The sequence below is a fragment of the Abrus precatorius genome, unplaced genomic scaffold, assembly GCF_003935025.1.
Source record: "Abrus precatorius isolate BTA unplaced genomic scaffold, Abrus_2018 Scaffold8, whole genome shotgun sequence".
NCBI classification, from domain to species: Eukaryota; Viridiplantae; Streptophyta; class Magnoliopsida; order Fabales; family Fabaceae; genus Abrus; species Abrus precatorius.
In genome coordinates this window covers 39,005,654-39,026,037 of record NW_020874428.1, presented here as the reverse complement: position 1 = coordinate 39,026,037, position 20,384 = coordinate 39,005,654, and the positions used below count along the sequence as shown (strand labels likewise).

The window sequence follows — 20,384 nt, the reverse complement described above, 5'->3', positions numbered from 1 at the left end:
ATCAACATTTCTTAATGACTTAAGAGCTCTACTTGCAAATGTTTCTCTTCAAACTTGTGTGTCCAATCCCAAATGTCATCAAAATCTATTATTCAATGATTTGTTGCTATCATTGTCCAATTCATCTCTTGACTTACCAACAAAGTCTTCACCATCTTCAATTCAATTATCTCAAACCATCATTAAGGGCAAATTTTGGATCGTTGTACCATAAACATTTGAAGAGGGAATGCCCAATTATTTTTATTAACCTTTGTCAACTCAATATACAAAATTTTATTTAAGTTCCATTTTCAAATAGTTGCTTCCACTTTTCCTTCTACATATGATGAGCAAGGATGACCTATAAACAATCCACCATGATGGATCTTTAGTTTAATGACACAATGTTCACTTGGCCTATAAAATACGATACGAAAAATTATTTTAAAATTGGTACTATATAGAAATCATATTATTTACTCAAAATTATACACTAAAGACCATCGAAATTTGAAAAATTCTAAACTATTTGAGTTGGGACTACATACATGGCTTTTCCCAACGCATGTGAAGCAAGTGAAAAATGACATACCTCAACATGTAATTTTTGGCACCTCTCTATCCTTGGCCTCAAAGGATTTTCTACCTACTTTCCTTTTGTGTGCCTAGATTTTTAACTTGAGATTATGCCTGTGTCTCTTGTGTACTCTCTAAATAAATCAACTTTCTTACTTCATTGAAGTCATTAGTCTCATTACATGTATGTCTCACGATAATTCTCTTAATTCATTCAATGAATTTATTCCTTAGTCTTCTTAGTTTGAAGTCTTCTTAGACTTAGGTTTCAAATGAAAGGGTCCTATTTGTAACCCTAATTTTGTAACACATTATATACGTGTAATTTTACTAAAATAAAATAAATATATTTAAAATAATTCAATAACTAATAATTTTTTACCATTAAACACCTTAACAATGTTAAGGTCCATGTTATTATTGATGAGAATTAAAGAAGGTCCATTGCAAAAAAAAAAAAGAGGCTTAAAGACGTTGGAAGAGCTTCAAGAATCAATGGCAAGGGTAAAGACAAAGAGAATAAAGAAAAACTTAGAGAAGATATTTATCATCTTATTTGAAAGTAAACCCAATTTGGAGTTAAAAGAATCAAAGATGGTTAATTACATATGCTTAGAGAACTTAAACTCTGATGGGTCTCATTAGAATTTAATTACTATGTCTAGTTTATTTATTTTAATATTAGTCCTTGCTTACTTTGAGTTTTTGTTTAGGATAAAAACTTATTATTTTATTTAGTTTATTTGGATTTAGGCTTGTTAGCACAAGAAGTCTATTAGGATTGTGTTTGTGTTAGTTTATAAAAGTTAACATATATAAGCTTTTGTAAACATACTTTTAACTAATTTTGAATGCAATTTAAGATTAAACATTTTTGTGAGAGTGTGTAACTCTAAGTTTTTGAGTGAGCCAATTGTCTTTAATTTTTTTCAAGAGATCAAGATTTTTGTGATAATCATTTGTTTGACTTATAAATCTTGCGATTATAGCGCCATCTTTCATTTCTATTCTATTTTTGCTTTATTATTATTTTTTTCTTATTTTAATTCCTGTTCTTACCCTAATTCTATCTTTTTGTTGTATACAATTCAATTTAAGATCATTTAATTCGTCAACATGAATCATGTTTGTCATTAATCACATAGTTAAAATTTTGATGTCAAATTGATAGAAATATGAAATTTGCTTAATGAGAAAAATTAGAAGACTAAAATCGTGCATTTAAAAGTTTAGATCTAAAATCGAACAAACTTAAAAATAAGGAGACTAAAAATACAATTAAGCCAAAAAAATTTTAAAAAAGTTTAACATGTGCAATTTAATCACTTTTATTATATATAAGATGATTACTTTAAAAATAAATAAAAATTTAATATACAAAGATATTTAATAATTCATTTTAAGTTTACAACAATTACTTATTTTTTATAATAAATTTCATTTTAAAAAGTATATTTCTATTTTGAAAAAATTGTATTATTATCATATTAAAACTCATAAATTTTTGTTTTTATTTATTATTTAAAATATCACGTTAGTTAAGATTCTTTTTAATATGATTTTTAGTTTTAAATTTAAATATTTTAAATATTTTAATTTCAAATATCTTTTTGAAGAAGATTAACTGATCAAAATTAAATTAATAAATTGATATGAAAATCATATTTTTTAATATTTAAAAAAATAAATTTTTAAAATAATATTTTTTGAAAACATTTTATATTTTAAGTCTTTTATCATATGAGTGCCCGTTTCATCTACTATTGAAATAAATTTTTTTTAATCTTTTAATTAAATTTTGTATAGAATAAAAATAAAAGTATGAAATTGTATTGATTATTTCGTGAGTTTCATGTGCTATATGTAAAAAAAAAAATTGTGACTGTTAACAATTTAAACAATTCTGGATAATTAAGAATTATATATATATTTTTTAAACTAATTTCGTAAGTTGAGATAAATATGACATATAACGTAACTATATTGATACAATTTTATGAGTTTTGTTGGGTCAGTAAAAGAAATTCATGAGATGCACGTAGCATAATTTTGTCTTTATTTATGTTAAATACTAAACTTAATTAAAAAATAAATTTCTGCTGAACATAGACAAAATAAATGTGAATGTGATAAAAAAATTTAATATGTTTTTAAAAATATGAAAAAATAAATAATCCATATTATAGGTTGATTACGCCTAAAATTAACAAAGCGTGGTTTGGTATATATAAAAGCGTGTAACTAATTAACGCAGGAACAATAAAATTGACTAGGGCATTGGGCAAACCCAAACGAAGAAAGAAAAGGAGAGCATGTGGGTAGTGGTGGAGAGGAATGAAGAAGACGAGACGACTTTGTATTCTATTCTATTGAATTCAGTTTCAGTTCAATTCAATTCAGTTTGATTGATCCCATTTATTAATGCTATGCTGCAACAAACGCATATCAATGCTCTAATCCTGTGTTTGTCATACAGCACCTTCGCCTTCACCTAATTCTACACTTTGCTCCTCTCACTGCCACTTCTCCAAAACCCTTAGATCCCTTTCTAACAACCTTTTCTTCCCTTAATCCATCGTTGTTTCTTCTATGCCTTAGAAATTCAAACGATTCGTTTCATCAATCGAAAAGGAAAGCATATGCACCCTCGACAACGCAGTCCCAGAGGGTTTTACCCTTCCGAATATCGACACCGTGATGTCGGTTTCGGGAGAGGCCATCTCGGCCGTAGAGGTGGCGGTGGTGGTGGCGTTGGCGGCGGTGATATTTTCATCGAAGCCGGCCGCCTCGCCGCTGAGTATTTGGTCTCGCAGGGGCTGCTGCCGCCCAACGTTCTCTCGTTGAAGTGGAACAATCACAATGGCGGTTTCAAGAAGCACGTTGGTGCCGGGGAGATTCCGGCAGAGGGCGGCCGCACCTCGGCGCTCGCGCGCCTCGGGAATGCGGTGGAAGGGGGGCCGTCTGGGAGGAGGAAATTGGGGTTTGATGAGTTTGGACAGAAAGGAAGGAGAAGAGGGAGTTTCAGTAGGAATAATGGATTGGATTGGGGTAGAGATTATAGAAGGAATGGGTCGTGGTCTGATCGAGATCGATTTAGAGGTACGCCGGAGATGAAGGACGACGATGACGGAGGTGGTGGTGGTGTCAGTGTTAGACAGCAAGATGAGGATCTGCAGCACCAGCAAGTTGGTGGAAGTGGTGATGTTGTTGATGATGTTTCGCAGAAGCTGAATTCGAATGAGTTTGTGCCGAGGAGCGAGGATGGTGATGGTTTGAATGCCACCGAGATGGATACGGACAGGGTGTCCGGTGAATTGGTGGACTTGAAACAAAGTGCTTTTGGGGCTGCAGGGAAGGATGTGTGTGACATGGACATGGAATTTGCCAAGAGTTCCAATGATTTGGACAATGCGAGTGCTGGAGTTAAGGAGGTGAAGGATGGCGACGGCAATGATGATAACGATGAGAAATTGAGTGTATCAAAGAATTTGTCTGCTCAGTCAAGTGATCAGGACAATAGTAGCTCTGGTGGGGCTGTCATTGATTTGCTTTCGTCATGCAAGTTTGTTAAGTTGCCTACAAGGATGCGCTCTTCGCTTGTGCGTAAGAATTTGAAGGCTCGTGTTCTTGGGAGCAATGGAGATGCAAGTACGCGTGATATTGGGGATCTTCCAGAACCTGAAGTCTTGGCTGAAAATGAGTCGGTTAAAGAATCCTCCTCAGGTGATTTACTAGTTGATAAAACTTATGATATAGTACATCTTGACCCGGACATTGCCGAGGTAGAGCCTATCCATGCTGCTGAGAATGTGAAAGAATTAGATACTGCATGTAAAGCTGAGGAAGTCCAGTCTATTGGATCTCAATCTAGTCAGGATGGAGGTTATATGCATGATAACAAGCACCAAGAGGCTAGTGCAGCATTATCGGAATATGGAAGTTGCAGTTCCTTGGCTGAGGAACGGGGTGAAAAACGTGTTGCAGAAGATGATGATGTGAGGGAGGACAACAAGAGACTGAGAGAATGGCTGCCTTCCCTTGTCCCTAAGACCGGGGACTACTTTCTTCATAGTGAACCAATTGAAGTGAAAGAGAGCCCAGGTGAAGATGAAATTTCACATATCGACAAAGTGACTTTGACTTCTGATCAGGGCAGCCTAATGAGCAGTTCTCAGTTCACAGAAGGTGGAGATAGACCCTTTCTTCAATGTTCAGAGGAGAAGCCATCATTGCCCAGTTCATTTAGAACTTGTGATTTGAATCTCATTGAAGCATCTGAAGTGCATGAGAACCATGTTGATCATCCAGTTCTTATTTTTCCTCCTGCTGTTTCTGAAACAAAGAAAGCTGTACCAATTGATATAGATCTGACCATGAGTCATGCTAGTGTATCGGGCAAATTCAGTACTCATACAGCAGGTGGCAAAGAGATTGAAGTAATTGATTTAGAAAATGATTCCATTCAAGAAGAAAAACCAATGGACAATATAGATAGAAAGTATGCTTTTCCTACTTTTGCTCCCTGTTTTCTATCAGTTTTGTTAAACTTTATCTTCCCATCTCTCAAGTTTAGTGTTTGTTAGGACCTAATCGATCTTGTTTAGAAAGTATGTTTTTCATTTACCTTGCAGCTCTCTTACTAATATATTGTCTTTAAAATAATAGGACGGAGACTATGTTCCCCGGCCTTGAAGGTTTTTCCAACCATGCTCAAAATGCTGCTGACATGCATGATGTCCAGGATGGATATGGGCTTATGATATCAGAGTTGCTTGGGCCAGATTTCCCCAACTGCTCTTCTGTACCCGGCAACATAAATTCTGTGCACAATGAAATGAACCTTCACAATGGAACGGTATCAATGCTATCTTCAAATCAAGTAATATTTTGATACTTGTCATTTTAATATTACCTTTGCTGACATGATGCTTGCTCCATGTTGTTTTAATCTACAATGAAATGGTTCTTTATCCTGTTAAGATATTTATTAGTAATCATAATTTATTTTCTCATAATTTCATTCTTTTGTTTCAGGGGACACTTGCTGAGGATGATTCCATATATATGTCACTCGAAGAATTAAGTATGCCCAATTTTTCTTAATGGTTTCTTTTCTTATATGTTAAAAATACCTGCAATCCATGTTAGTTGATATTTAATGATTCAGTTATGGGTGAGATTGGGGAGGTTACTTCACAAATAATGTAGTTGACTTTTAAGGTAAACTCGTAAACAAGTTTACGAGTTCAGGTTTAGTAATTGTGCCAACTCACATCTAAACTCAGGTGAAGTCGGTCAAACTCAGATAGACTTTTGATTTCACACCTGAGTTAGCTTTTGGTCCTGAAAAAAGTTCAAAATGGCATTGTTTCATTTATTTGTCCCCTTTTTCCTTTTCTGTGCTTTGTGAGACTATCAAACGCTTGCTTTGCTTTTCCAATCTCTATGACATCTGAAACAGACAGATGTTACAGACTGTTTACAGGGTATTTGAGAGACCCTGGACTCTCCCCAACCTTACAATGATCATCCTCCTTGCCCCTTCTATCTTGTCATATTTCTTTTTATATACAATCTTTTACCAACCAACTCTAACTAATTTATTTAGTTGGGTTCTGACCCCCTACCCCTCTTTTAATTCTTTTAACATATACTTGCTTTATTAATGGTGTGCTATCATAGACACTTCCATATATGGATTCTCTCTCTATGATCCCTTTATCTTCCTACATTTTATTAGGAGATGCGGGTGGGGTGATAAACCCTGTTTGCTTTTCTTTGTTCCTTCCAGTGGTCCTGCTTGGATGTGTTTTCCTCCAATTATGCATTTTTGGTAGTGAAATATAGCTCACACGCTTGCAGCCCTTTATCCATTGAAGTGTGATTGACTCCACCATTCAGATATTTCTCCTTGACCAACCAGCCTACCCAACCACGCAACGTTGGTGTGTGAATGACACAATTTTGTGTCACATTCTGTCCAGACCTGGTCATCTTGTCTTTTTTGGTCCAGTCGATACTTCTACCTTTGTATAAAGCTGCATTATACTATCAAATGACAACTTCTGCTACCTCCTTTTCTCGTAGGACAAAAGAGAAATTCTTTCCCATCTACGAGAAATAAACGTATCCTGGATTTTTCATTCAGTTTATGACTATATAGTAGCTAACACTTGGTTTAGGAAGAGAGGGTTGGGCATTGTTTCATTTATTTGTCCCCTTTTTCCTTTTCTGTGCTTTGTGAGACTATCAAACGCTTGCTTTGCTTTTCCAATCTCTATGACATCTGAAACAGACAGATGTTACAGACTGTTTACAGGGTATTTGAGAGACCCTGGACTCTCCCCAACCTTACAATGATCATCCTCCTTGCCCCTTCTATCTTGTCATATTTCTTTTTATATACAATCTTTTACCAACCAACTCTAATTAATTTATTTAGTTGGGTTCTGACCCCCTACCCCTCTTTTAATTCTTTTAACATATACTTGCTTTATTAATGGTGTGCTATCATAGACACTTCCATATATGGATTCTCTCTCTATGATCCCTTTATCTTCCTACATTTTATTAGGAGATGCGGGTGGGGTGATAAACCCTGTTTGCTTTTCTTTGTTCCTTCCAGTGGTCCTGCTTGGATGTGTTTTCCTCCAATTATGCATTTTTGGTAGTGAAATATAGCTCACACGCTTGCAGCCCTTTATCCATTGAAGTGTGATTGACTCCACCATTCAGATATTTCTCCTTGACCAACCAGCCTACCCAACCACGCAACGTTGGTGTGTGAATGACACAATTTTGTGTCACATTCTGTCCAGACCTGGTCATCTTGTCTTTTTTGGTCCAGTCGATACTTCTACCTTTGTATAAAGCTGCATTATACTATCAAATGACAACTTCTGCTACCTCCTTTTCTCGTAGGACAAAAGAGAAATTCTTTCCCATCTACGAGAAATAAACGTATCCTGGATTTTTCATTCAGTTTATGACTATATAGTAGCTAACACTTGGTTTAGGAAGAGAGGGTTGGGCATTGTTTCATTTATTTGTCCCCTTTTTCCTTTTCTGTGCTTTGTGAGACTATCAAACGCTTGCTTTGCTTTTCCAATCTCTATGACATCTGAAACAGACAGATGTTACAGACTGTTTACAGGGTATTTGAGAGACCCTGGACTCTCCCCAACCTTACAATGATCATCCTCCTTGCCCCTTCTATCTTGTCATATTTCTTTTTATATACAATCTTTTACCAACCAACTCTAACTAATTTATTTAGTTGGGTTCTGACCCCCTACCCCTCTTTTAATTCTTTTAACATATACTTGCTTTATTAATGGTGTGCTATCATAGACACTTCCATATATGGATTCTCTCTCTATGATCCCTTTATCTTCCTACATTTTATTAGGAGATGCGGGTGGGGTGATAAACCCTGTTTGCTTTTCTTTGTTCCTTCCAGTGGTCCTGCTTGGATGTGTTTTCCTCCAATTATGCATTTTTGGTAGTGAAATATAGCTCACACGCTTGCAGCCCTTTATCCATTGAAGTGTGATTGACTCCACCATTCAGATATTTCTCCTTGACCAACCAGCCTACCCAACCACGCAACGTTGGTGTGTGAATGACACAATTTTGTGTCACATTCTGTCCAGACCTGGTCATCTTGTCTTTTTTGGTCCAGTCGATACTTCTACCTTTGTATAAAGCTGCATTATACTATCAAATGACAACTTCTGCTACCTCCTTTTCTCGTAGGACAAAAGAGAAATTCTTTCCCATCTACGAGAAATAAACGTATCCTGGATTTTTCATTCAGTTTATGACTATATAGTAGCTAACACTTGGTTTAGGAAGAGAGGGTTGGGCATCTTATCTGATAGACATCCTCCAATAACGACAGTCTAAAGTAGGAGGAAAAGAATTAGGGTAACAAAAGCCTTAATATGCAGTGACAGAATAACAGAATCTGTATTTAGTTAGTATTAATTTGGGGAGGGAAACTAGTAACAGAATAATAATAGAATTTGTTATGAATTACTTATAAACTGGGATGTAAACCAGAGGGAAAAGAATTCAGAACTGTAGTAGGGACTTGGGAGAGGCCTGGATCACTCGAATATTCCGTGAATCCATTTTATTTTTGTACATTCTTCCTATTCTTGGTGTTGCACCGCATTGGAGCATGATCATGATTGGGGTTCTTCAATAATAATATACTCTTTCATTCATATTCTTGTCCAATTTCTATCATTATCACTCACAAAAATGGGCTGGGATGCTCTCAAATTGGTTTCGTATTTATAAGGAAATCAGGCAGAAAACTATGAATGGATTGTGAAGCCATACCTGGGCAGAGCTTGATTACCCAACAAAGTTAGGTCATAGATGTAGGAATTAAAAAGCAAATAAGGAGGAAAGCCAAGATAGGAACTTTCAATGTAGAGTTTTGGAGGAATGGTGTTGCGAAGCCCAATGAGGTTCAAATATGTGGGACATATGGCTGAAGATATTAGGAAGGTAGCAAAAGAGATTGTTAATGAATGAATAGCCTAAGGATAAAGAATCTTGTTGGTGAAATACAAGGTGTGCAAGAAATTAAGGTTAGAAGAGTGTTATAAAGTTAATCTCGAGTCTTGACCCAACTCACCTATATTAGCATGTGTTCAGTTATGGTTTGAAGGAGTGGGGTACTCTGAATATCTAAGCAAAGACAGTTGTTGATGTTCTTGCTGGTGATCATCCTTCTTGGTAGAGAATTCATGATTAGTTACATGGCCTATTATGGATTATCTCAAGCTGAACCCAATGTTTTGCCCATATCAAACTTGTTATGAGTTACGGGGGAAAGTAATACCTTTTATGCTAATGATACTTGATGCTTTAACTTGGTCATTCAGACTTGTTATGTCTATTTACTTGGGCTAAATTTAGGCTGTTGGGGTAAAAAACCTTGCTGAGCTGTTACTTGTTACTGTTGACAGTGACACAGTATCAGAGCTCATGATAAAAAATACAAGCTATTTATGCTTCTCTCATGAGCAAAACTTCCAATTCAGCATTAAAATTTGGCCTATCCTGCCATTTACCTTTATGTAGGATTTCCCCTTTTGTTACACGTCTCTTCTTCTCCTGTGCCTGATTTTGTGCATCTTTTTGCTGATTAATCAATTTTTACCTGTAGTAGTTATGGAACCAAAGTAATCATGTAGGGAATAGTAGCTAATGGATATGTAGGCAGTCATCAATTCTGTCAACAGGTTTGGTCACACTTGTCCATGGTAGTCAAAATTGAGATTCTATGTAGAATCATGAGGAGGTCAAAGATTGTATAATCGTGTGATCAAAACACAAATTGTTGGACTGACCCAACCCATGTAAATTGAAAGCTCAAAACAGTGCAACAGATAGAATAGATCAGGTCTTGATAAATTAAGTGAATTTTTTCGTTTTGGGATGGGTAGGGTGAGGCAGTTTCGGATTTAAGATTTGTTAATTGACTTATGAAACCGTACCCAACCCAACCAAAGTGTTTAGTTTGTGGACAGAATGCTCATAATACTAGTGACCTACGCTGCCCAATCCATTAAGATTTGAAAGAAAATCCCTATCCTTCAATCTTCACATCTCTCTTCATTCACTCTTGCACTGTACTGCTGCACATATCTTTACTTTCTTCTTCATCCCTTTGCTACATTTTTCCTATTTTCTCTCTTCCCTTCTCTAATCTCTCTCAATCCTTGAACATTATGACTACTGCACTTCTCTCAATCTTCAAAATATTGTGTTTGTTCTTTTTGTCCTCTTCTATCTGCATTTTTGCTGGTCTTAGTTTGTGTAGAAAGATCTCACACTCTCGTGTTAAGAACACTATCCCTCTCCTTCTATTTGTGCTTGTTTGATGACATCTTTCTTGTCTCCCATATTTTCATCTAAGAACCAAAAGATTTTGGTGTAGATTTAAGCGTGTTTTTGTTTGATTGTTCCAGGCATCTACTTGTTTTGAACACGATGAAAAGGTGTGCATTTGTGATTGTTCAATACCCGTAATTACCCATCCAAAACTCATCTAACCCGGTTTTACTGAAACCTGAGTAATCCGAGTTTTAAAATGGGTGGAATCAGTCCATAATTTTATGATGTCAGTTAGCTGCAGTTTAGCACTTTTGTGTCCAAACCCACCCAAAACCGGCAATGCTCACACATAATATATATGTATGTTGAAATAATTCATATAAGCATAAATAACAAAAAAGAAAGACATTAATGAAACTTAAACATAAATTCATAATCTATATTTAACAAGGTGATAAATAAAACAACACAACAGCTAAACAAGGATTACAACAATAGCAGTTGACAACAGAACAGGGTGCATAGCACAGGCACCACACAGAGCAACAAAACAAATAGAAAAAAGTACACAAGCACTGCAGAAGAGAGTGGCAGCTGCAGCAGAGTCACAGAACAAAATGCACACAACCGCAACAACAGAAGAACAAAAACATGAAGGAGTGCACAACACAGTTTCAGGCTCTGTGTGAACGACAGAACAGGGTGGGTGCACAAGATTTGGGCTTGCAGCAAAAGCACAAGTGCATCTTTTTCGTGATGGGTAGGTGTAATTAAGAGTTCTTGCCCTTCTCAAAGCAACTGGGTCAGAAAACGGGTCATGGGTCAAAACACAAAAATGGGTCAAAATGGACATGGCCCAATAGCATACTTCTAGCAATCCTACAATCTTGCAGGACAATTCTACACGATCCAATAAAACTCTGATCTGGCAAGCCAGCATAGCATGGTGTTCCAGGTTGTAGAATCATCATGCGAGCACGTGATTTTGACTACCATACAATCATCACTGTTGTTTTTGGTTAATTGGAAAACTGCCACAGAAATTCAACATGTTCAAACTGTCTTAATTGTTAGGCTGCTTTCCCCTTTGAACTGTTTTGCTTTAATGTTTGCAGTTCTAATTGAGTTGCTTCTATATTGAAATTTCAGAATTTTGTGATATTCATTGATGATTATTCTCATTACACCTTGTCTTCATAATGGTAACTCATAAGGAAAAATATTTGAGGTGCTTCCTATATTTTAATCATTTTTAAACTTCACAATAAATTTTGTACTTCTATATATTTTTTATGTTTTTGATTAATCAAAAGAACACTTTTGATTTATAATATCTCTGAAAATTTGGTTTTTGACCGAATTCAATGGTATCGTATGATCCATGTAACCGATGTTACCTATTTTTTATTTGTTTGGTATGGTCTGAGAATAATTTTCTGCTTTGTTTACTACTTCATTCTGCATAAGTCATGTTTCACCAATCTTCATGTGATCACAGCCATTAGCTAAATGGCATTGTTGACTGTAAATAGTGTATTTAAAAGAATTCACATTTTATTCCTTCACAATAATGTCCTTGTGGTTATATAGTTCTTATCATACGTTACTTAATTGCTTGCTCTATATGTTTTACTAAACTAAATTATCCCTTCTCTTCACTCAATCTATATTTTCTTCCTCCTTGTGGATTTACTTGCACCTCGCACATGCTTTGTTCTTGCTCTTGACTTCAGGCATGATGAAAATTGAGCCAACTCTCCAAACGCATCATCTTGGGATACTCTTGGCTACGAAAAGGATATTGATGTTTTTCTTGACATAAATTGTTACTTTTGCATATGTTTCCTTCTTTGAGAAGGATCCTCTTTCTTTTTGTCTTTTTCTACCATGCATTCCTCTTTGATTAGAAGTTATTTGTGACTGCAAAGTACCTACTAAACTTAAGAGGAAGTTTTATCGAACTATTGTAGAACTAACTTTTTTTTATGGTAATGAATTGTCAGGCTTTAAAGGGATAATACGATAAAATAGTAGTAGGGGCAATGAGAACATTAAGATGGATTTGTTGTTACACTAGAAAGAACAAGATATGAAATGATTATATATGAGAAGATATTGGTGTGACAGTACCTATTGAGGTGAAGATGACAATAAATTTAAGGTGGTTTGGACATATGCAAAAAAAGGTCATTGGACATCGGTGAGAGAAATAAATTGTATGGTTTTTAACCTTATGATGCAGGGTAGAAGGAGGTCATGAAGTTCAAAGGAATTTATTAAAAGAAATCTCATGATGAATAATATCTATAAGCATTTGATTTTTTATCAAGTCCAATGATGTGTCATGTAATCCATAAAGCTGATTTCATCTATTGGAATAAGGCTATTGTTATTGTTGTTTCAGTCTCTTGTGTATGGGGTTCTAAATGTTCACGTGATTGGTTCTTTTACAGAGTCTGTTGCTAACATCCTAATCCTTTTGCTAGACCTCTTGAACCAGACCTCTTGAAATGCTTGCTGATTCTCTTTTGCCAATGCCTTTACTTTGCACAATCCTATCTATGGCCCCATTCTTTTTGTTTCCCTTCAAAAAAAATTATTTTCTCCTTTCCCCGTCTGCATTGCATGTATTTTTGTGTGTCACCATTTCCATCTTCACCCTACTATACTTCTGGTACATCTTTTCATCCTTTACTGCCATTCCAAAGATTACAAATAAGACTTTATGCCATCATGGATTGTGAAAACAATCATGGATTGGATGAAAGATTTGCATACTAGTGGTACTCGGTGACTGTTTCTTTTATCTTTTGCCAAAAGTACATTTGGTTGTTTCTGTTTATGTGCAATTAAAGTTGGTCAAGTGTCCAGATCATGTAGTTAAAATCCTAATTTGAATCATAAAATCCCTTATATTTTGGGAATTCACAATTTCATTTCGATTCTGAAAATCCCTTAAAAAGCCTCTTTCTTTGAGCCTTAATGCAGTGACTCCTCTTTGTGTTCTCTTCTTGATCAAACTCAATCTGCCCCTAGCAACTTTGAACCATAACACCATTGTCAACCTCTAAACATAGTAGTCAATAGTGGCTCCTATCACGCCTGAATGGCGAGGTGCCACTATGAAGACGTCATCATGTCACATTTAAGGGTAGCGGTTGTTGTGCTGCGAATTGCAGCCAAAAAATAGGGAAAATTGCGGCCATCATGGCCGCTATTTCATCTGCACTCAAATCCTGACTTTACTCTCCATTTTGAACGGTGGGTGATTTTTAAGGGGGACAGTCTCTTAGTTCTCCTTCATTCTTCAGAATCCTCTTGCTTCTAGTTTCCTTCATCTTTGAAGAGGCTTCTGACGCGATAGAGATGTTCTTTGGTCATCTTCATCTCCAGTGAAGCTTTCGACGTGACCAATTATCTTGATGTTTAGTTGTCTTCTTCAACTCCAACGAAGCTTTCGACATGACCTAGACATTTTCTGGTCATCTTTATTTCCGACAAAACTTTTGGAGAACCTGCACATTTTCCGATGACTTCAGAATAGCAATCATCCCGCTATCCAATATCTGCTATCCTGCTATAGCGTTTTTGGGATCAGCTGCTCCGCACTGCTATTCAGGGTTGACTACTATGACGTTTAGCAGTTCTTGAACCAGAATGCCTGGTCTTCGACTAACCCAGCAGTGTGCAATTGCTGAGTTTGAGTGTGGCTGTCTGAGATGTGATCCACTATGACTGCTCTGAGTTTATGTCTAGTGCTGCTGTCCTTATCATCCACACATCTTTTCTGTTCTACTCAGTACTCTGTTTCTGATTTCTGAGTTTTACATTTTTATGGCTTGTGCATGACATTCTTGTGGAATATGGATTATGATTTATGAGTACTGGTTTATTGAAGTGTTGCTAGTGATTTATGAGCTAGTTTTTAGGAGTGAGTTAAGTCCAAGTTTCTTAACATGATATTAGAGCTTATTCAGTCTTGTTGGATTCCACCCATGCAGATGTCCAGTCTTAGTCATGAAAGAGGTGTGTTAAGTTGTTCCACTTTGATTAGGAATAGAGTCAGTATATTCCTTATAAGGGATAGGGTAGTCCTCCTCCTATGGGTTAACTTTTGCAAGTGAGTTAGGCTCAAGTTTCTTAAAAATATGAATTTATAAATCCTACTATATGTTTACAATTCTTACTCCCATTTATGATTCAAGGTAAAATCCTGATTTTAACTACTTTGGTCTAGATTGATTGGCACAAAGCAAGGTTGATTGTTAATTACTAGACGTAGTTGTATGGGTTGGATTATAGTGACGCCTTCTAACCTATGGTTAAAATTGCTTTTGTCCATATATTCTCTTTATGGCTGACATGGATTTGTAAATGTATTTCTTCAAGGTGAGCAGTGAGCTTGCTAGAGAGGTTTATATGATAACTATAAGGTGTTTGGATTTGTTCACTGCGTGCATTATTCTCTTTATGTTTTTGAAATGGTCTTTGGTGTCTTGGTTTGGGTGATTTGATATAGTTAGCAGTTTGGGATGGTTTATAGTGAGGAAGATCACTATTTTCTACTGTCATTCATCACAATGCCAAGGGATATATTTGGTTGCCAATGTGGACAATATAGTAGTAGTCATAAATTATAATGTCATCTAAGATAGTGGAAAGGAGGATATCTGCCAGCTGAGAAGTACTTTTTTTTCCCATGATTCTGGGTATTGAAGTGGTTCAGTATTACTGGTTGCAATCGCATACAGAAAATATGGACTAGATGTCCTGGAGGATGCTGAAATGACTAACTGCTGACCTGCATACACATGCATGGATCCAAATGCCAAAGCTTCTAGCCATGAAAGAGGAGCCATTGCTAAACCCTAAGTGGGATGGGAGACTTGTTGGGCATTTGAACTACCTCACTATCAAACGTCCAGATATCTTCTTTGCTGTACAGTCAGTTTTTTCCCAATGTGACAACCATTGGGACATTGTGATTATCATCCTCGTATATTTAAAAGAAGCACCAACAAAAGGACTTCTATATGTAGAATAAGGACTTACCCAAGTGCTTGGTTTTACAAATGGAGTTATTTAAAACTAGCTCACTTTTATGTGGCAACATGATGATAGCATGTGTTGAAGCATTGAATGCTTTGCTGTTGAGACTTTGTTTTGGTCTCAAAAGGGGAAAAAAAACAAAAGAAAGAAAAGGAGGAACATGTGTGGTTAATGAAGCCTCGATCTTTTTAGGATTATTTCATGTATATATTTGTAATAAGCTTCATGCATAGTGTGCTTTAGTGTGTGTATTTGGATAAGCTGAAAGTATAGATTATCTTAATATTTGATTGTATTTATAATCAATTATTGGGATAATTATTACAATAATTGATTATATATAATAAGTTTTATGTTTGGATATGTTAGATGAGAAGTTATTTTAAAATAATCTAGATTTGTTTGGATTGTATAAAATATTCACTTTTAATTACAAAAATAGGTATGAAGTTTGTGCAATAGTTAGTTTTGTATTTAAAATAAACAATTATTAATGATAAAATGGAAAAAGAAAAGTTAACTAGAAAATTAGCTGATAGCTTTTAATCATGAACTCCAAAATTTTGCTTATCTTGAATAAGCTTTTTCTTTAGTAAAAAAAATTAGTTAAAAGTTTATAGGGTGATTTTTTTAAATTTACCAGACAATAGGGAATAGTGTTTTTTAAGCCTTTTTCATATAATTACCAAAAACATTCCAATCCAGACAAACACTTGGTTTACTATGAATGTTAAGAGTGTCTTCATTTTAGAACTAAGGCTAAAATTAAAGAAACACCCTCTAATTATGGTTCATGTGTAGAAAATCCAGTTGCCTTAAAACTCACCAATATGATTCCTTGAACTAACAATGTACATACTAGTGCCTGTTGACCATTACTTGCATGTGCCCCAAAACCCCTTATAGGGAATCAATACGCATAATTTGGAGAGTTATAGGAGTTATATTGGTGCGTTTCAACCATAGTAGCCAATAGCGTCCAAAGGAGCAGCAGGTTGCCACTATGAAGATGTCATCATGTGGCGTTTCAAAGTAGCGGTGTCGCGCTATGAATCGTGGCCACAAATAGGGCAAATCACGGCTACTATTTCATTTCCTAGGTCAAATCTCTATTTTACCCCTCCCTTTTTGAACATTGGGAGACTTTTAGGGGGGGTGGGGGGGGCAATCATAGAATTTTGCCCCCTTTTACTTTCATATCTTCTCCTCCGGCAAGCCCTTAAATTTCCAACCTTTGTGTTTCTCTTGCTTCTCCTAGTGCAACATCAAGAGTCACCATTTTTAACTAACTTCTTTCATCTTTTTCATCTCTGATCGTCTTCTTCATCTTTAGCGACGTGTTTTGACATGATCCAAACGTTTTTGGTCATCTTCATCTTTGATGAAGCTTCCAACTCACCAGATGTTTTTTGGTTGTCTCCTTTATCTTTGACAAAGTTTTTGACGTGATCCAAATATTTTTTGGTGACTGAACACTCTGTTTTCTATTTTTCTTCACCATTTATCATTTATTTCCTTCTTTGTTTTGTTCCAAATTTGCATGCGACTTAATTTATATTAAGAATATTTAAAAATTGAATACAATAGCATTTTTTAAGTCGGCTGCTCTGCCCACTATCAGGAATTGACTACTATGGTTTCAACTTTCAAAGAAGGGAGTTTTCTGCACGACTTATGGGTGTCTCTATTTGTGGTGGTGGGGGAGGGAGTGGGGTTAATTATTCCTCTAATTAAGGAGCAATTGTAGGAGTTGTTTCCTTGTTTGATTAGGGTTAAAAATTTTATTACTATGCTTGACATTTTACTGGTAGTACTTAACCTAATTGCTAACTTGTAGCTGAGTAGCATAGGGTTAGAAATTCTATAGTATTAGTATGCTTGACCTTGTACTAGTACTTTACCTAGTTGCTAATATATAGAACCATTAACTAAGCAATTTGTATGACATTAACACATCAAAATATCAATCTCATACAATATTCTGAGAATTCTCGTTCTCTCTCTTTCTCTTTTCCTTATAACTTCGACAGTTATACTGGGAAGGATGTTTAGACTTTGTATAAGAAGCGGATCATATAAACATCTCTGCTGCCTATTCTCTGTGAGGGAGGTGGGGGTATCTGGGTGCATTAAAACTGAGTAGATGTGTGTGGATGTATGAATCTAGGATTGCTGCTTACAGCATGATCAGAACCCAGAGTTGAAGCATAATTGATTACATTGCAACCTTTGTGTGATGTAATTGTGAGCTTGTAGAATAATAAAACAATGATATAAAATATGGGTTTCACAGATTTCCTATGTTCCTACACTAATTGCATTTTTGTGTAGGCTTTTTGCGGCCATGGGAGCAACCGCCATCACAGGATTATCAGAAACACTTCTGATATGTTGCCACAAATCCTCTCAGGAGACATCATGTAGTAGTATGCTTGGTACTAGTATGGTCCTCTGTTAGTCACTAGCTTTATACAAAAGTGAAATGCTGCTTTTTTTTTTCAATTTTAGAAGTTGTCTCCTGTTAGAGGAATTATGTACGCTTAATTCTATCCTGTCTAATATTCTGTAATCTCTTTTTAAAGCCTCTACATCACTACCAGAGTTGTTGGAGGAGAATTGTGTCGAAAGATACAAAATTGTAAAATATCCCATTGTAACTCGTTCGCTTGTGCGGTTGGCCATTATTTGACAGAATGGCTTTGAATTTGCATTGTAGTTGAGATCTTCACTGAAAACCTCAGTCTTAAGAGTTAGACTGGGTGAACTTGTGGGTAAGTATTTGAAAGAGAAGAAAAATAATATAAACAATGAATTCAATTTTTTTCATAAGATAAAAGTATTACCTCTAAGTTTTTGACAAGATAAATGAGAGTAGCTTTTAAAAATTAGAAATATAAGTTAATTTATATGTTATGAGAAGAGTTTATTTTCTATTATTATTTAATTTTTTACTTTTATAAGTACTTATTGAAAAGTTTATTTAAATTGGATTTTAGTCTTGGTCAATAAATGTTTATATGGAAAAAAAATAAAATGAATTAAAAAGAAAAAATAAATTTAGTTTATTTTGTAAGGTCTCATCTATTTTGTTTAAGGCAGTTTATTCAAATTAATTTGTTTAACTTTATACTCAAAAACTTGTTTTTGGTGTTTCTTATTTTTTTGGTAAAGCCTAAGTTGTCTACTTAAATTTTTATAAGGCAGTTGTGAAATTTGTATTATGGTGCTTTGAAAATCAATGCTGAAACAAATTGTTAAACTTCAAACCGTTTAAAACTGTGTTTTGTTTGAACTATAGGTTTCTAGTTCCCTATCCATATTTAGATATTTGTATAAAACGTCAACATGTAAGGTTGCAACATTATTACGATGACGTAATGCAGTAGCTTTCTGAATTTTTGGGATTCGATGGATGGAAAGGTAAATTATGGAAATATGTTTGGAAGTAGCGGCATAAAGGGTTTGCTTGCACCAATCTATCTCTGATAGAAATATAAGGCGACGAATTTCTTCTAATTTGTGAAAGGACACCGAAAAATATTTTATTAATATAATATAATGAATTAATTATGTTGTAATATAATGAAAATCATAATGTGGGCCCATACTTCACTTATTTTGTAGAAGCGATTTATTACAAGCATTTCGCACAATCCTATCAACATCCATGACTTATAATCTATAATTTAGAAAATTGTTTTTTAAAGAAAATTAATAATCTCTACTATTCTTATTCTTTGTGGGATTTCTTTCGTTTAAGAGTAAAAATAGGCAAGGCTAAGTTAAATTAGGGTTTATAAAGTCTAAACCTGATCTATTTTTAAAATTTTAAGGTTTGACTCAAACCTTTTTAATCTTATATACGCTATTTTTAAAAATCTGACATGGCTTGAAGGTCTATTTCAAGTTATTTTTATAGTAAAGTTTATAAATAAGCCTAAAAGCTATTTCTAAATAAGTAAATGGATTAAACCTATATGTCTATTAGTATATTTAAGTCTGTAAGTAAAGTAATAAATATATAATCTTAAAAGAGTATAATAAAAAATAATAGAATAATTATTATATTATTTATATTTTTTTCGATAAGTTAGTCTAATAAGTCTAAGAAACTTTTTTAATGACTTAAAGCTTGATTTTTTTTTCCTTGAATAATTTTTAAAAAGATTTAACTTGACTTATGTAGGCCTTGTTCAATATGATTATTAGTTTAAAATTTAAAATTCAATATAATTTTATGTTAATATTTTTTGGTAGATTTTAGTTTTCAAATTTTTACATTAAATATTGAATTCAATTTATATTAATCTCTCCCTACCTTTTTTTATTTATACATGTGATAAAAGTGATAGTGAAAGTAATAATGAACTTTTGTTAATAATAATGATGATAATAATAATAATAATCTTAAAGTGTTGGTAAAAATGATAATGATTATGATAGTAGTGACAACTACAACCTTAATTATATTATTGTGATAATAATAAAAAAGATAATGATTAGATGATTGTAATTGCAACATATTAGTAACACCAATGACATTAGTAGTGATAACTATGACAATAATAAATGTTGGTTATGATAATAGTAATAATAATGATAATGAGAAGGTTAATAAATTATGAATCTTTTAAGATATAAAGAATTGAACAATTTATTTTTATATCTAAACTAAAAACTTAAGTTTTTTTTTATCTTAAAAGTATAGTCAAAAGCACTTCAAAATTATGTTAAAATAAACTCAACTCCATCTTAACTTAACACATTGTTTTAAAATTTTATTTAAAAATGAAAATTTAAAAACTCAATCACTTCAAAGAATTAATGGATTATTGAGAGTTGACCCGCGTCGACATATGCTCCTGTTGTAGGATATAATCTGACCTATGTCTCATTTAAGTCATACGCTCCTGCTGTAGGATACA

General features: G+C 34.4%; 1 protein-coding gene across 5 annotated transcripts; it reads left to right on the top strand.

Annotated features, from left to right (window-relative positions):
* Positions 1 to 2,810: 2,810 nt before the first annotated feature.
* Positions 2,811 to 18,851, top strand: LOC113846774 (uncharacterized protein At4g26450). 5 transcript variants are annotated; one of them, XR_003501723.1, is made up of 5 exons: positions 2,850 to 5,056; positions 5,224 to 5,413; positions 5,593 to 5,641; positions 5,844 to 5,964; positions 9,793 to 9,795. XR_003501723.1 is itself a non-coding variant. In XM_027475399.1 (4 exons), exons 1-4 carry the CDS (start codon positions 3,198 to 3,200, stop codon positions 17,844 to 17,846), a joined length of 2,154 nt encoding a protein of 717 aa, XP_027331200.1. In that variant the 5' UTR covers positions 2,811 to 3,197; the 3' UTR covers positions 17,847 to 18,851. The 5 variants fall into 5 exon arrangements, 4 of the variants coding, with proteins under 4 accessions (XP_027331200.1, XP_027331198.1, XP_027331201.1 ...); XM_027475399.1 differs by lacking the exons at positions 5,844 to 5,964; positions 9,793 to 9,795 and adding an exon at positions 17,791 to 18,851 and having other exon boundaries at positions 2,811 to 5,056; XM_027475397.1 differs by lacking the exons at positions 5,844 to 5,964; positions 9,793 to 9,795 and adding an exon at positions 17,791 to 18,478 and having other exon boundaries at positions 2,811 to 5,056; positions 5,224 to 5,437.
* Positions 18,852 to 20,384: the final 1,533 nt, after the last annotated feature.

Excerpts from the sequence above, each read along its gene's own strand:
- LOC113846774 (XM_027475397.1), top strand. The coding sequence starts at position 3,198 with ATGCACCCTCGACAACGCAGTCCCAGAGGGTTTTACCCTTCCGAATAT. Across the intron at positions 5,057-5,223 it reads ATGGACAATATAGATAGAAA|GACGGAGACTATGTTCCCCG; the intron begins GTATGCTTTTCC and ends TTAAAATAATAG. Across the intron at positions 5,642-17,790 it reads TATGTCACTCGAAGAATTAA|GCTTTTTGCGGCCATGGGAG; the intron begins GTATGCCCAATT and ends ATTTTTGTGTAG.